Genomic DNA, 13,569 nt, shown 5'->3' with positions numbered 1-13,569 from the left:
CAATTCTATCCAAAAGGTGCACATTGTATCCAGTGTGTGTGTGGGGGGGGGGTAACTGTGAGGTTTGGGAGAGAAATGGGAATTATTTTCCCTTATCCCTCCATAAGCCTCCCGTTCACCAACAGGTCTCCTCAGAACTGTGCCGGCTCTGTAGCTGGTGCACGTGCAAGGAGAAGAAGGGGTGGGAGAGTTTGGGATGCTGTGGGTGCTTGCAGGAGAGGGGAGGGGGCAGTGACACAATCACCATGACCATGCTGTCATCTGGGGAAAAAAGTTTTTTAACACTTCCCATGCCTCCAAATTACTGTTTTGTGTCAGAAGTGGCTTTTTCACAGTTTACAGCAGTTTGGAGGTGCAGGGAGGCCTGCAGAAGGAAATGTAGGCTCTCTAGATCCTCCAGAGAACTGCACTAGCCCCCAGGTAAGTAAAAAAAACTGTGTGTACCCAACAGCAGTGTGATCACGGTGATCATAGTTGCTGCCATTGCTGTCACCCCACCCCTTAAGAGGGCAGTGACAGAGGTTGCCTGGCTGGAATGTCATGATGCCCCAGTTTGGGAACCTCTCCATATGGGTGAAGTGGACCTAAAACTGTATTGCAGTTGACATCAAAAGACCCCAATGACAGAGGGGAATAGAATGATACCTACTCCTGACTCTCAAAATCAATTTTTTTTCCATTTTCTATAAGTACCTTCAAAGGTTAGTTTGATAGTGTCTGAGGAACAACTACTGAATTCTGGTAGGTATTCTAATTTGCTGTCAAATTCAGCATTTTAAAACTATGATATTATTGTGGAAAATTCACATGGAATTCTCAAGTTCTGCTAGTTATTAAAGATAATTGATGTCAGTCACATAAGCAAGTGTTTATTTAGGTATCGTTTGGGCATGTTTCCCCATCAGTTTTCTCAAAATACCCTGACTTAAGGTTGTTAATGATCAATTTTTAATTTACCCCCCCCCCCCCAAAAGGAACATTGCCCTTTTAATGTTACTAAAAGAATAAATATTCAGTCTGGATTGCAAAGCATGACGAAAGCCCCAAGTATACAAATGAAGCCTTTTCATGCTTTTAAAAAATATGCAAATTTAAATCAATAGATAAATTAAACATGAGATGCAGTAGAATAGTTGATCTAAACTTTTATGCAATTAAGTTCATGTTTATATAAAATGAGCATTATATTCATTTCCAAAATCTATAGCATGCTTATGAAGAAGCAACATTCTTTGCCATTCATAACTCAATATGTCAAAATGATCAACTTTTATGGAACTTCACAAGTTAATTCTTCAGTGCAAATAACTGACAAATCACAGTAGATTTTCTCTTCTAGGTCATGAATGATTTGCCCTGAAGGCCAGCATAAAGTCTCTTCATTGCTTTGCCAGAAGCCTGCCTATGCTTTACATAAGCATCACTTGCTAGTATTGCTCACTTTTTGCATTTTTACAAGATTTAAATTTCAATTAAGAAAAGTCTCAGCATCTTAAAAAAGCAGATCAGCCTTAAGGAGATAATATCAAGGGGTCCTGAAATGTCTCAGAAAATGAATTCAGATCAGCTGTGGCTATCCAAGCTGACAACATTTCAAGGTATGGAGGAATATTCAACCATGCCAGTGCCCACTCACAGACTGAAGTGACAGAGTGCAAGCATATGTTTACCACTTCAGTAACTTGTAGGAATGTCACATTTGTTATCCCACCCTTCCACCCAAATGTTTATGGCTTCTCCAGCCCATTGAGGGCTTCCCTGATCCTCAGAGTGCCATTTAAAGGCATAAAAACATCACTTCCAGTTTTATGAAAAAACTCTTTTTTGTTTAAATTGTCATTTTGACACCCATGGGCAGACGCAGGGCACCGAAGACCCAGTGGAGGCGAGGGAGACGTCCCTGGTATCTGTGGTTTCAGCTATCCAAGGGGGTTCCAGTATCAAACCCCCATGGATATCAGGGCACGCCTATATAGGACTGAGTTCTAACACATTTAGTTCAATAGTAGATTTTAGTCCATGAACACTTATCCTGAAATAATGTTTTATTCTTTAAGATGCTACAAGACAATGGTGTTTTCAATGCAACAGACTAGCACAGCTACCCTTCTGATACCTCTTCATAGCTGTATTCCTGAAGCAAAACATAAATTATCAATATTTCAGAATTTGTTGGGTTACAAATATAGCATAGTGATAGGATGAGAACATTGTGCCATTGTAAAGATGACATATATTCCAGTCTGTTGGTCTCAGTTCGGTAACAAAAATGACAACAAAAATTTTAAAGTTTCTATGCTTAGTAAATCAGATATCATGACAGACAGTATAATGATATCACTGTGACATTAAATTTTTACCGCACTGTTAAAACTAGTTGATATGCTGACAAAGGAAGCCAAAATAGCAGAAAAGTACCCCAGAATAACTACTACTAAATATGCTGAGAACAAAGCATCTAAAATAGGGGCATTTTCCCCACTTAGCCTGTTGCTTTCCCATTTTGACTTACAATTTCTATGTAGATCTTATCAAAGCAAGACAATGCGAGTCTTATTTGGATTACTTATTAAAATGTTACTCTAAATCAGGGGTGTCCAAACTTTTTGGTAGGAGGGCCACATCATTTCTCTCACACTGTGTTAGGGGCCAGGAAAAAAAATTTAATTTACATTTTTTTAAAAATTTACATTTAATTTACATTTAAAAATTGAATAAATTTACATAAATGAGTATATTAGAAATGGAACTTATATGAATGAATGAAGGCCTCACAGTAGCTCAAGGCCTATAAAAGACCTTAAGAACATAAGAACAGTCCCACTGGATTAGGCCATAGGCCCATCTAGTCCAGCTTCCTGTATCTCACAGCGGCCCACCAAATGCCTCAGGGAGCACACCAGATAACAAGAGACCTCATCCTGGTGCCCAGAGAAGTGGTGCCTTGTGCAAAGGAAGGATGGCCTTTCCTTTGCTCTGCTGCTGCTTCACAGATGTGAAACTGGAAGGAGAGACAGCTCTTGACTCACAGCTTATGCGAGAGGTAAAACAGTTGACCCTCAGGCTGTGAGTAGTCCGTCGGGCCAGCACAGGCTCCAGCTAGTCTCTGAAGGCCAGAGGGTCATTGGAAACTGGGGGCTCCCTGGGAGCTGGACTGGGAGTCCCCGAGGGCCGCAAATGGTCCCCGGACAGGAGTTTGGGCACCTCTGCTCTAAATCCATGGCCACAAATAGCTTGCTTTGCTGTTACATATGAAACAGCAGTTTCCACCATTTAACTCTATTTCCAAACATTACATTGTTTCCTGAGCACCCCAAACCTTCTCTTTTACGTTTTTCACCCTATTCATCAGTTATCATGTACCCCTCATTTGTTAGCAAAGCAAATTAAGTGAAAACTTTCAGAGGAACATGGAATGGTTACAATTTAGATATTTTACAGCCCAATCTGAGGCATGACTACTCAGAAGTCAGTCCCATTATGTTCAGTGGGGCCTACTCCCAAGGAAGCATGGATAGGATTGTAGCTTTACCTGCTAGATCTCAACTTATCATTCAAAACACAAGAGTCTTAGCAGAAAGAAAACATGCTGGCAACTCATCCTCTCTGCCAGTAGATTATACATAAACCTTAGGTAACATGCTTTAGTAAGTCTTACAGCCCAATCCTTACCTAAGCTCCCCTGTTCCAATGCAGCAGTGCCAACATGTCTTTCACTGCATCCCTCGGGTACTTTTGGCTGCTGGAGGTCTCCTCGAAGTAAGGGGACATTTGCCCCCTTGCCCCAGGGTAAGCCCCTTGCAGTCACAATGGGTCAACTTGGACCTATGCAGTTGCATAGCTGGCGCAAGTCTGCATTAATCCATTTCATTATTTGACTACCCATCCTTTCTTCATGGAAAGGATTTCAGATATTTTAGCAGCAACAACCAGACCTGTATCTGAATCCACTCCTGTTCTGAAGACTGGTTTTTCAGAGAGCTCTGGTAGGAAAAAGTGATTCAGAATTTTTGGTGTATGTGCAGGAGCTCCCTGGATAGCTCTGGACCAAGCATATTACTACCACATGAGGAGAAATAAGTGACCTCTGAATAATAAGATTTACTTGAGCTTCATATCTATTTCACCAAATAGCTACCAACAATCTAGGAACACTTAGATAGCCTTTAAAGACCACACTACCACTTTGGGATGAATCCACAGAAAAGCACTTCCCATGAAATCAAAATTCATAGAATGAGGACCAAACTACACATTACCTGAAACATATTAATTGGCCTCTTTTTTTTTTTACTTGTTATTTAAACAGCATACAGGAGTGCACAGAGCAATGGCAAATTGCAGCAATGGTAAAAGAATTTTAAAACTTTGTCCCCGTTATGGTTCCAACCTTGAGGGTCCCCCTATGCACTACTTATAAGAGAAAAATGTGTCATTGGCTGCCAATGGATGATTTTTTTCTCCTATAAATGGTACACAGGGGGCATGTAACTGGGGCTGGAACTGCAATGGGGCCAAAGTTCTACATCGCCTTTATTTCCCTTGTAGTTTCCTCTTCTTTTGAACCTTCCCCCTTCCTACAATACTTTAAAAAGGAAAAAACCCTGTGCAAACCAATGCATTCTCAATAACATTTTGGCCCTTAGTGTCACACAATGGGAGTTACAAACAGATAAATGTGTTTATTAATAGGATGTGGATAATCTATATTTTCCACATTTAAATGATGGTACTATTTTATTTAACTTTTTGGTTAACATTATACAGGCTGTATATTTAAATATAAACTACTTATTTTATCCAGCTGTCCTGTCCTAACTGATGTTATAAAATGCATCAGTTTAGCAAAACCTTCCTTTCAAAAATATGCATATAATTAAAAATGAAAACTCCAAATATATGTTACATCAATAATGAGAAGATAGAGTGCTGCACATTATTGCTGTCAGAGAATACAATAGCTTTTTTGTCCATTTAAATCAAACCAATTAGCCTTGAAATAGAAAATGGTCAATATGTTAGTAGTTCTTCAGAAAAGTAACGCCACATGCATTTCTCAGCTTGTTTAGTTCTTACCCTTTCATACTCATCTGAAAGCAGCTGAAGGTTAAGTATTAATGCTTCAAGTATGCAAAGTCGTAATGATTTTTTAAAAAATTAAAATAAAAAAGCATGATCTCATTTATGTGAAATTCAGTTCATTACATGATACAGCTTCACTTATGCGGAACACAGAAACTATCCCTACGACTCTGACCTCTGACATGCTTCTGTATCCACAGGGGTCCTGTTCTGGAGCCCTCGTGGATACCTGAATCTGTGGATATGTGGGACGTCTCCCTCCCGCACCCACAGCCTCTGTGGGGCTCAGAATGATGATTAGAATGAAAAAACTGCCATTCTGATTTTGTGGTAAATTCTGAGCCCCGCAGAGGCTGCAGGCAGACATGCATGGGATCTATATGGCTCCAAAGAGCCTCCACAGGCTAGTGGAGCACATCTCCTGATCCACCAACTGGGAGATCACAAATCCATGAATAAGTGAAACCACAGTTATGGGGGGGGGGCTGTATACTTTCTCAGAAATAAATCCCATATGATAGCGTTTAGTTCTCAGAAAGAATGCTTATCATTAGACCAAATATGTTTAAAGTTAAATATTTAGTTAACAGTATCCCTGGTATAACTGATACAGCTCCCTTCTCATTTACCTCCATCCCTTCCCATCAGCCTATTCCAGTGTTATTCAAATTGTGAGGCGCGGCCTGTTAGAGAGGCGCCAGGAACTGAAAGGGGAGGCACGGGATGACCTCTCAAAGCGATACAGTCACACCCCTGGGCAGAATACAAGCCCTTCTTCTCCCTGTCTCTGTGCTTTTTTTTAAAGCAGAAGTTGCTCAGCTGCTCCCTCTAGCCCTGCCCTCTTCTCCCTCCACTCCAAGGCTGCCACCTTCTGTGTTTGCTGCATGTTGTTTGCAAAGCTCTTCCACTCCAACCCCCATCTGGCAAGTACCAAGCATGCTCATTTTGCAGTCCCTGTCCTTGCTGAAAGAAACCCTCGATACTTGTCTGGTTAGTTCCTAGTTCCCAGCCTGGGATCGCTTCTCATCAAAGTGAAATTTCTTTTCAACCCCCTCCCTCTTCCACTCCCCCCTTTTGATCTCAAAACCTTCCCGCTTTCCTCCCCCTCCCCTTAAAGTTGTTTCCATGCAGTTGGCAAAGGGGTAGGAGAGAGACAAACACACATTTTTTACTTGGTCAGGAGCAGAAAAAGGGTACTGTTTTTAAAGTGATTTATTAATCTTGTTGTTTGACTGAAGAGGAAAGGCTGTATTTTTAAAGTGATGAATCTTGCTATTTGAAGGGAATACTTATCAGCCATTGATGAAGTGATTGCCAGCCCAATCCTATCCACACTTTCCTGGGAGTAAGCCCCATTGACTCTAATGGAACTTACTTCTGAGTAGACATGCATAGGCTTGAGCTGTGCATCTCCTAGTATAGGAGACAAATCAGCCTCCTAACCAAACCCTTATCAGCTCTGATATATTTCATGGTCTATTTTTGTTTTCCCCCCCAGCTGCTGGAAAAATTTAATTTCATTAAATTAATAAAGGGTTCAATTCTATCCAAGGAGAATGGGAGAAATGACTAGTTGGATTGGGGTCCACGGGGGGGGGGGTGTAATGTTGGTCAGACTGGTTGTTCACAAAATTCATTTGATAAAACAATTCTATTGGTATGCTTACAAAGTTAAAAAAAATGAGGAGTCTTCCTGGACCAGACAAAATCTACCTACTCCAGTATCCTGTCTCCAACAGTGATCAGCAGCTGATCATTTATAAAGCATGTATATTGCTGTGTATTAATATTTTTAAGATCTGCATTTAATTAATGATATGATTAATATAATTAATATTAATATAGTTAATATTTCTGGCCACTTCCTGTTTAATGATGTCACTTCCAGCCCTCAGGAACATGATAGGGAGTCATGGCCAACAGCCACGGGGGTCAAGGGAGCCACTGGCCGGAAAAGTTTGAGTACCACAGGCCTATTCTGTTCCTAGGGCAATTGTGCCTGACAACTTCTGAGCAGCTAGTGAACAGTCTACAAAATGATTCAACTGACTACTGAAGGGGGACAGGTTTTTCCAAGTACCGTGACTCATGTTCAGACTTTTCTATTTTCTCTGACTTTGTGGGAAAATGGTAAAACCACTTTTCAGCAAATCTATATGACCTGTACTTTATTTTAGCATCTACTTAATTTTTTACAGTTGTGATGTATGTACCAACAACTAGTCCTAAAACAAATTCTGACTCTGCTATTAATGTATGATCAGCATAAGATGAGCATAAAATGATTTCGCATAAATAAGAATTATTTACTTTTGGGCAAGAATCAGAATATCGGAGTTAAGCAAATGTGTGGGAACTATAGGTTAAGCATCCCTTATCCAAAAATTTGAAATACTCCAAAATCCAAAACTTGAGTGCCGACATGATGCCACAAGTCGGAAAATTCCACACCTGACCTGATGTGACAGGTCATAGTCAAAATGCAGGCACAAAACACAGTTTATTCAGTGTTCTATGTCAAGTACTTATGTAAGAGCAAATGTAACAAAATGATTAGCATATAAATTCACAGTTAGGAATATGATGATGCCAAACAACCACAGATTGTTCACGGGAGGGGGGGGGCTGAGATAGTGGCACCTTTGCTTTCTGATAGTTCAGTGTATACAAACTTTGTTTCATGCACAAAATGATTAAAAATATTGTAGAAAATTAACTTTAGGCTATGTATATAAGGTGTATGTGAAACAAATGAATTTCATGTTTAGATTTGAATCCCATCTCTAAGCTCATTAGGAATATACAAATATTCCAAAATTCAAAACACTTGTTGTCCCAAGCATTTCAGATAAGGGATAGTTAACCTGTACTAACTATTTTTAAATGTTTGACAATGTTATCAAACCTGAAGCAAACAAAATGTCAAAAATTGCATTAAAAACAAGTTGTTTTGAAGTTCCAGGTGTATAACTCTCTTCAAACCTAAGACACCAACTGTTTTACAAGTTTCCATTAGAATCTTTCTGCCATTTCACAAATGGCAATAAGCATAACCAAAAATCTCTTTATATGCTTAGACTTTAAATAAATCATGTATTAAATTAGATTTCATAATAAACGAACTTGCCATGATTTTGGTTCTCCAAAGTGGAGGTAATTAATACTGTAGAGATCCATATCTTCAGTGTGCCACGCAAATGTTGTCTTCCACATGCCAAAATACAGATATGGAGTGTTGACACCCTCAATTGAGATGCCACAGTCTTCTTCTACAACATCCAGTATAGTATTGAGATGAGCAATGTTCCATTCATTAATATTCTAAAACAAAGATACAGAAACTGATTAATAAGTAAAATAAATAGCTACAAATAAACAAAAGCATTGTCAATGCTTCACTAAAATTGGAAAAATTCTTGTGGCAGACTGGAGAAGCACACCTTTATCAGGAAAAAGGCAGTCACAACTAATAGTTAAATACAATTAGCCAAATTAGCCAAATTTTAGGTTAAATCCAGGCATTTACACTAAAAAGCTGAAAACTGCAGGGTATGTTTTTGAGAGTACAAATAAACATACTGAAGATCCAAAAAAAATCTAACCAGGGAAGCCACTATTTGGAAAATGGCAGATTCCTCTCTATTTAGCTACAAACATCCATATCCCTTAAACCTGCGGTTTTCAAGCTCACAGGGAGTTTAAATCCAGCAGTAAGTCTTTGAGGGGACGAGGAGGCGGCAGCGGTGCAATCCCCAGGATCGCGCCACTTAGGGAGACTGCAGGGGATTGGTGCACTTGCCCAAGCCCCCTGCAGTCCCCTGGGGGTGCAGGGAGCCCTGCGTGACCTTCAGCAGGGCTCCTCAAGTCAGGGAAGGTGACAGCGGAGCGATCGCGCCCCGCTCCGCTAAACCGGAAGCGGGGCGCGATCGCTCCACTTTTCCTTTCGACTGGGCTGCAGGGACTGGGGTGCACCCTCCAGTCCCTGCAGCAGCCGCCCCTGGCTGCGGGGAGCCAGGCGCGAGCGCCTGCAGAGCCCCCTGGGTCAGGGAAAGTGAGAGTGGGGCAATCGCACTCCGCTTCCCGGGAGGCACCTTGGGAGAAGGCTTTTCATCCCCTTCTCCCAGGTAAGGTAAACAGCCCCGCAATGGTAAAGGCGCTTGTGTAGGGCGCGGAGCCCTCCATGAGCACCTTGGATCCTGCGGAGAAAATTCCAGTTTGGGTGCCACCACCAAGAAGGCCCTATTAATCGCTACCACCCATGGCAACATAGTTAAAAGGGCCACCTCAGATAACCTCTGATGATGGCTGGATTATAAAGAAGGGGGTGGTCTCTAAAATACCCAAGTCCTGAGCCGTTAAAATGCCTCAAAAGGCAAAACTAGCACCTGAATTGTATCTGGAAATAAACCAGGAGCCAGTGTAGCTGCAGAAGCAGCAGCCTAACTGAGTCAAACAAACTCCTGAAACCACGTGGGCTGTAGACCTGCTCCTTCCGAGGGGGTTCAACCCCATTCAGAGCAGGATGATAGTTCAATAACTACATTGTGGATTTCTGGACCAAGAGAGCCTTTGTGTTATCAGCTTATTTCAAGCGTTTACAATTTCAGCTGATTCCAGGTGCTTACAATTAATAATAAAAAGTAACAATTTTGTTCCAAGCACAGTGTAGCACTAGTGTCAGTATGTTGTAAGTTGAGGCATAGTTGCACTATTGCACTACAATTTGAGTACAGTCATACATTTCACTGTAACTATACATTTCACTGTAAATATACAATCTCTGTTATTCATTATCCGGACAGTTGCTCAGCTGGCTCATTGCCAAAGGACACTGGTGTGAACACTGTAGAAAGAAAAATGGAAAAGGATACAGGCACAAGCCAAAATAGAGAGAAAAGGGAAGAGGTTACCAAGGCATAGAGAAGATCAAGAGGTCATCCAATGTTGTCTCCTTTTGAGTACCTGTGTCCACCTGGAATCAGAACCAAGGGGACTTTTGCACATTTGCTCTTGCTGTAGTTCTGATCACACCCTGGTGCAATACCTTTATTGAAAAATACCTTCCATTGCCCTTCATTTATTCATGTAAAAATTATATTTATTGCAGCTCCCAAACCTTTGAAGGTTGTTTTACATAGCTCAGTGGATTTGAAACTTTGGCAATCCTTGCGCTAGAAGAACATTAGCAGATAATAGTAACATCAACACACATGCATCACTTGTATTCAGTGGCAAAAGAAAGCTTTCCCGCCCTTCAAACAGGATGATGTAGACTTCTTTTGCTGTAGAAATTCAAGGTGTAGTGGTAGATCCAGGTTCAAATCCCCCCTCAGCCATGAATCTTCCTGGGTGACCTTGGGCCAGTCACTTTCTCTCAGCCTCACCTACCTCACAGGGTTGTTGTGAGGAAAACAGGAGGGGAGCATCTGTGTATACCACCCTGAGCTCTTTGGAGGAAGGGTGGTATAAAAATGTAATTAATTAATTAATTAATTAATTAATTAATTAATTAATTAAACAAACATTCTAGCAAAGGAATATTTATCTTGTAGGCTGGTACAGTATTGACCAGGGCTGTCCAAACACCAGCCCTGGAGCCACTTGCGGTCCTGGAGGACTCCCAATTTGGCCCGCGGGGAGCCCCCAGTCTCCAATGAGCCTCTGGCCCTCCAGAGACTTGCTGGAGCCCTTACTAGCCTGATGCAACCACTCTCAGCCTGACAGCCAACTGTTTGAGCTGTGGGATGAGGGCTCCCTCCTCTGCTTGCTGTTTCACATCTGTGATGCAGCAATGGCAGTAAAGGGCTGCCTTGCTTTGTGCAAGGCCTTTTATAGACCTTGAGCTATTGCAAGACCTTCATTCATTCATTCATATAAGTTCCATCTCTAATAAATTTATTTATGTAAATTTATTCAAATTTGAAACGTACATTAATTATTTTTCCCCCAGCCCCCGACACAGTGTCAGAGAGATGATGTGGCCCTCCTGTTTGGACACCCCTGGTATTGACCATTGGCACAGCTCAATAGCACAGTGGGGGAATAAAGAGGAAAGCAAGGGTGAAGCAAACTTTTATACTATGGGGATAGTTTAACAGTAATTGGGAATGGAATTAAAATGGACTGAAGATAAATTCTCTCTCACTTTCACACCACGAAATTGATACAGGGTTCAGGTGTATCATTAATCTGACAAGGAAAAATCGAGGCGTTTGTGGATCAAAGGTGAAGCTGCACTAAGGACCAAGCTTACCAGTTCATTTCAGCTTGATAGGATGGGACACATTTCAAGAGCCACGAGGTCAGGATGCCAAAACAAGCCTGTTTTAAGCAGGCTTTAAAAGGTAGAAGGAGAGTTTTGAAGCAAGCCTTAAGAGCTAGGCAGTAGCCTTAGCAAACTCAAAAGGAAGGAAACAGCAAGAAAGGCAGAGCTACTTTTCTGGGGAAAGGGGGTATGCGGTGCGGTGGCCTACAAAGGATGACTGTCTAGTCTGCAATGGTACAGCAGCTTTGGTTGTGTTTGGGGACCAAACTGGGGGAAATCATTAGAAAGAAAAAAGGAACAGAGCTTCCTAATTCCAGGTGCCGCTTGGCACAATGGTCCTTGAGTTGAGTTGTAGCTGGAATGGGGGTAGCTTAATGCAGCACCAGTGGGTCAAACACACAAATACTGCAGCAGCAAGGTAGATAAGAGGACACAAGACAAAGAATGCAAAAGTCTACTGAGCCAGCTTTTTCTACTCTTCCTCCCCCCATAGAACTGCATGGGATCTTTTGAGGAGTGAACTCATCAAGGGACTTGACAGACCCTGATACAGTGGTGTATGAATGGGAGGGCCGGATGCCCTGCGTGCCAAGCTGCAGGGGGTGACAGAGGACACCTCCCAATTCTTAAAATCTTGATATTCTTGAATAATACCATCATGTTGTGTATCATTCAATGTGTGACTTCATGCAGACTGCAATAAAACAAACCATGTTGAAATCTCTCTTCTATCAAATGTTATAGCCAAAAAACCAGAAAAGGACAACACAGCTGCCTTATCAAACAAAAAGTGAATTACACTGGGAATCTTGTAAGAAAAAAAATGTACACTGTAACAAAAAGTGGATTGCACTGGGAATAAAAAGCTTGTTGCAAGCATTCCAGGAAACCAAATGTATTTGTCATAAATGTACATATGTTTTGACTTTATTATTATTAATTATTATTAACAGTATTTATATACCGCTTTTCAACTAAAAGTTCACAAAGCGGTTTACAGAGAAAAATCAAATAACTAAATGGCTCCCTGTCCCAAAAGGGCTCACAATCTAAAAAGATGCAAAGGAATACCAGCAGACAGCCACTAGAACAGACAGTGCTAGGGTGAGGTGGGACAGTTACTCTCCCCCTGCTAAAAAAAGGAGCACCCACTTGAAAAAGTGCCTCTTACCCAATTAGCAGGGGTTTCTTCAATATTACAGCAAAACTGCTTTTGCATGTATGACAGACCACAAGCTGACCATATATTATCTTGACGGGCATTTCTTCCCCGTTTTGTTCTGTGTTGTGATCTCTAATGTTCACTACAAACCTATTATATATAAGTTCAATAAAAATGTTTACTGTCTGCGTTCCTTCTCTGGCTATTATTATTATTCATTTCATATCATGACTATCACCGAGAATAATTTTGTCATTGGGAGGGTGTCAAAAATTTATTTTTGTACACCAAATGATCTTCGTACGTTACTGTCCTGATGGCTTGTTCCTGGTCTTAAACGGCTCATTCTATTATTCTTGCTTCTTGCTAAGGATGTGTAGTTAGCTCAGAAATCCAGTTGCTTCATTAGCATGGCTCCTTGATTGAATCTTGTCATGGAGTGGTGAGGACAACTAGGGTTGTGGAACCTTCTCTTGTGACAACAACTTGCATGCTTGTAACAACTTGTAACTTTGCAAGGGAGGGCACCAGGATGAGGTCTCTTGTTATCTGGTGTGCTCCCTGGGGCATTTGGTGGGCCGCTGTGAGATACAGGAAGCTGGACTAGATGGGCCTATGGCCTGATCCAGTGGGGCTGTTTTTATGTTCTTATGCTCCAAGTCAGGAAAGCTCACAGGAGGTAGCTTTTGTACACAGGGTCAAATAACTATGCAACCAAGTAAGGTAACTCCAATGGAATTTTCCAAAAAGTAGATAAGTGGGGAAGGGGTTATTGTACTGATAGTGAAGAGTGTGGCCTTCCTCTTGGCCCGTGGATCTGAGGACTCTTGCCATCAGGCCTACTTTTAGTCACATTATTGGACTGGGTTGTGCTGTTCTGGCCAATACCAGCATGATATAAACCTGTATACATATATATATCATGCTGGACACTTCAAATAAAAAGTTTTGTCAAAAAACAGTATGGAAAACATTATCTTGACCCTGGTAAATAGACAATGGCACAAATTCACTACCTAGCAAATAAATATACCAATAATGGAGGAGAGGTGATGGGTCA

The 13,569-nt window shown here is 41.3% G+C and overlaps 1 protein-coding gene across 4 annotated transcripts in view; it reads right to left on the bottom strand.

Annotated features, from left to right (window-relative positions):
* KDM4C (lysine demethylase 4C) overlaps positions 1-13,569 on the bottom strand; it is a 269,343-nt gene that overhangs the window by 220,107 nt on the left and 35,667 nt on the right. For all 4 annotated transcript variants that reach the window (XM_066613903.1, XM_066613905.1, XM_066613906.1 and 1 more), the window contains exon 6: positions 8,210-8,403. In XM_066613903.1, the coding sequence (XP_066470000.1) occupies positions 8,210-8,403 (194 nt within the window). The remainder of the gene's footprint in view (positions 1-8,209; positions 8,404-13,569) is intronic.

The sequence above is a fragment of the Tiliqua scincoides genome, chromosome 2 (genome assembly GCF_035046505.1).
Source record: "Tiliqua scincoides isolate rTilSci1 chromosome 2, rTilSci1.hap2, whole genome shotgun sequence".
In the NCBI taxonomy this organism is placed as follows: Eukaryota; Metazoa; Chordata; class Lepidosauria; order Squamata; family Scincidae; genus Tiliqua; species Tiliqua scincoides.
Note: the sequence above shows the minus strand (reverse complement) of the source record. Positions and strands in the feature narration are given on the sequence as shown.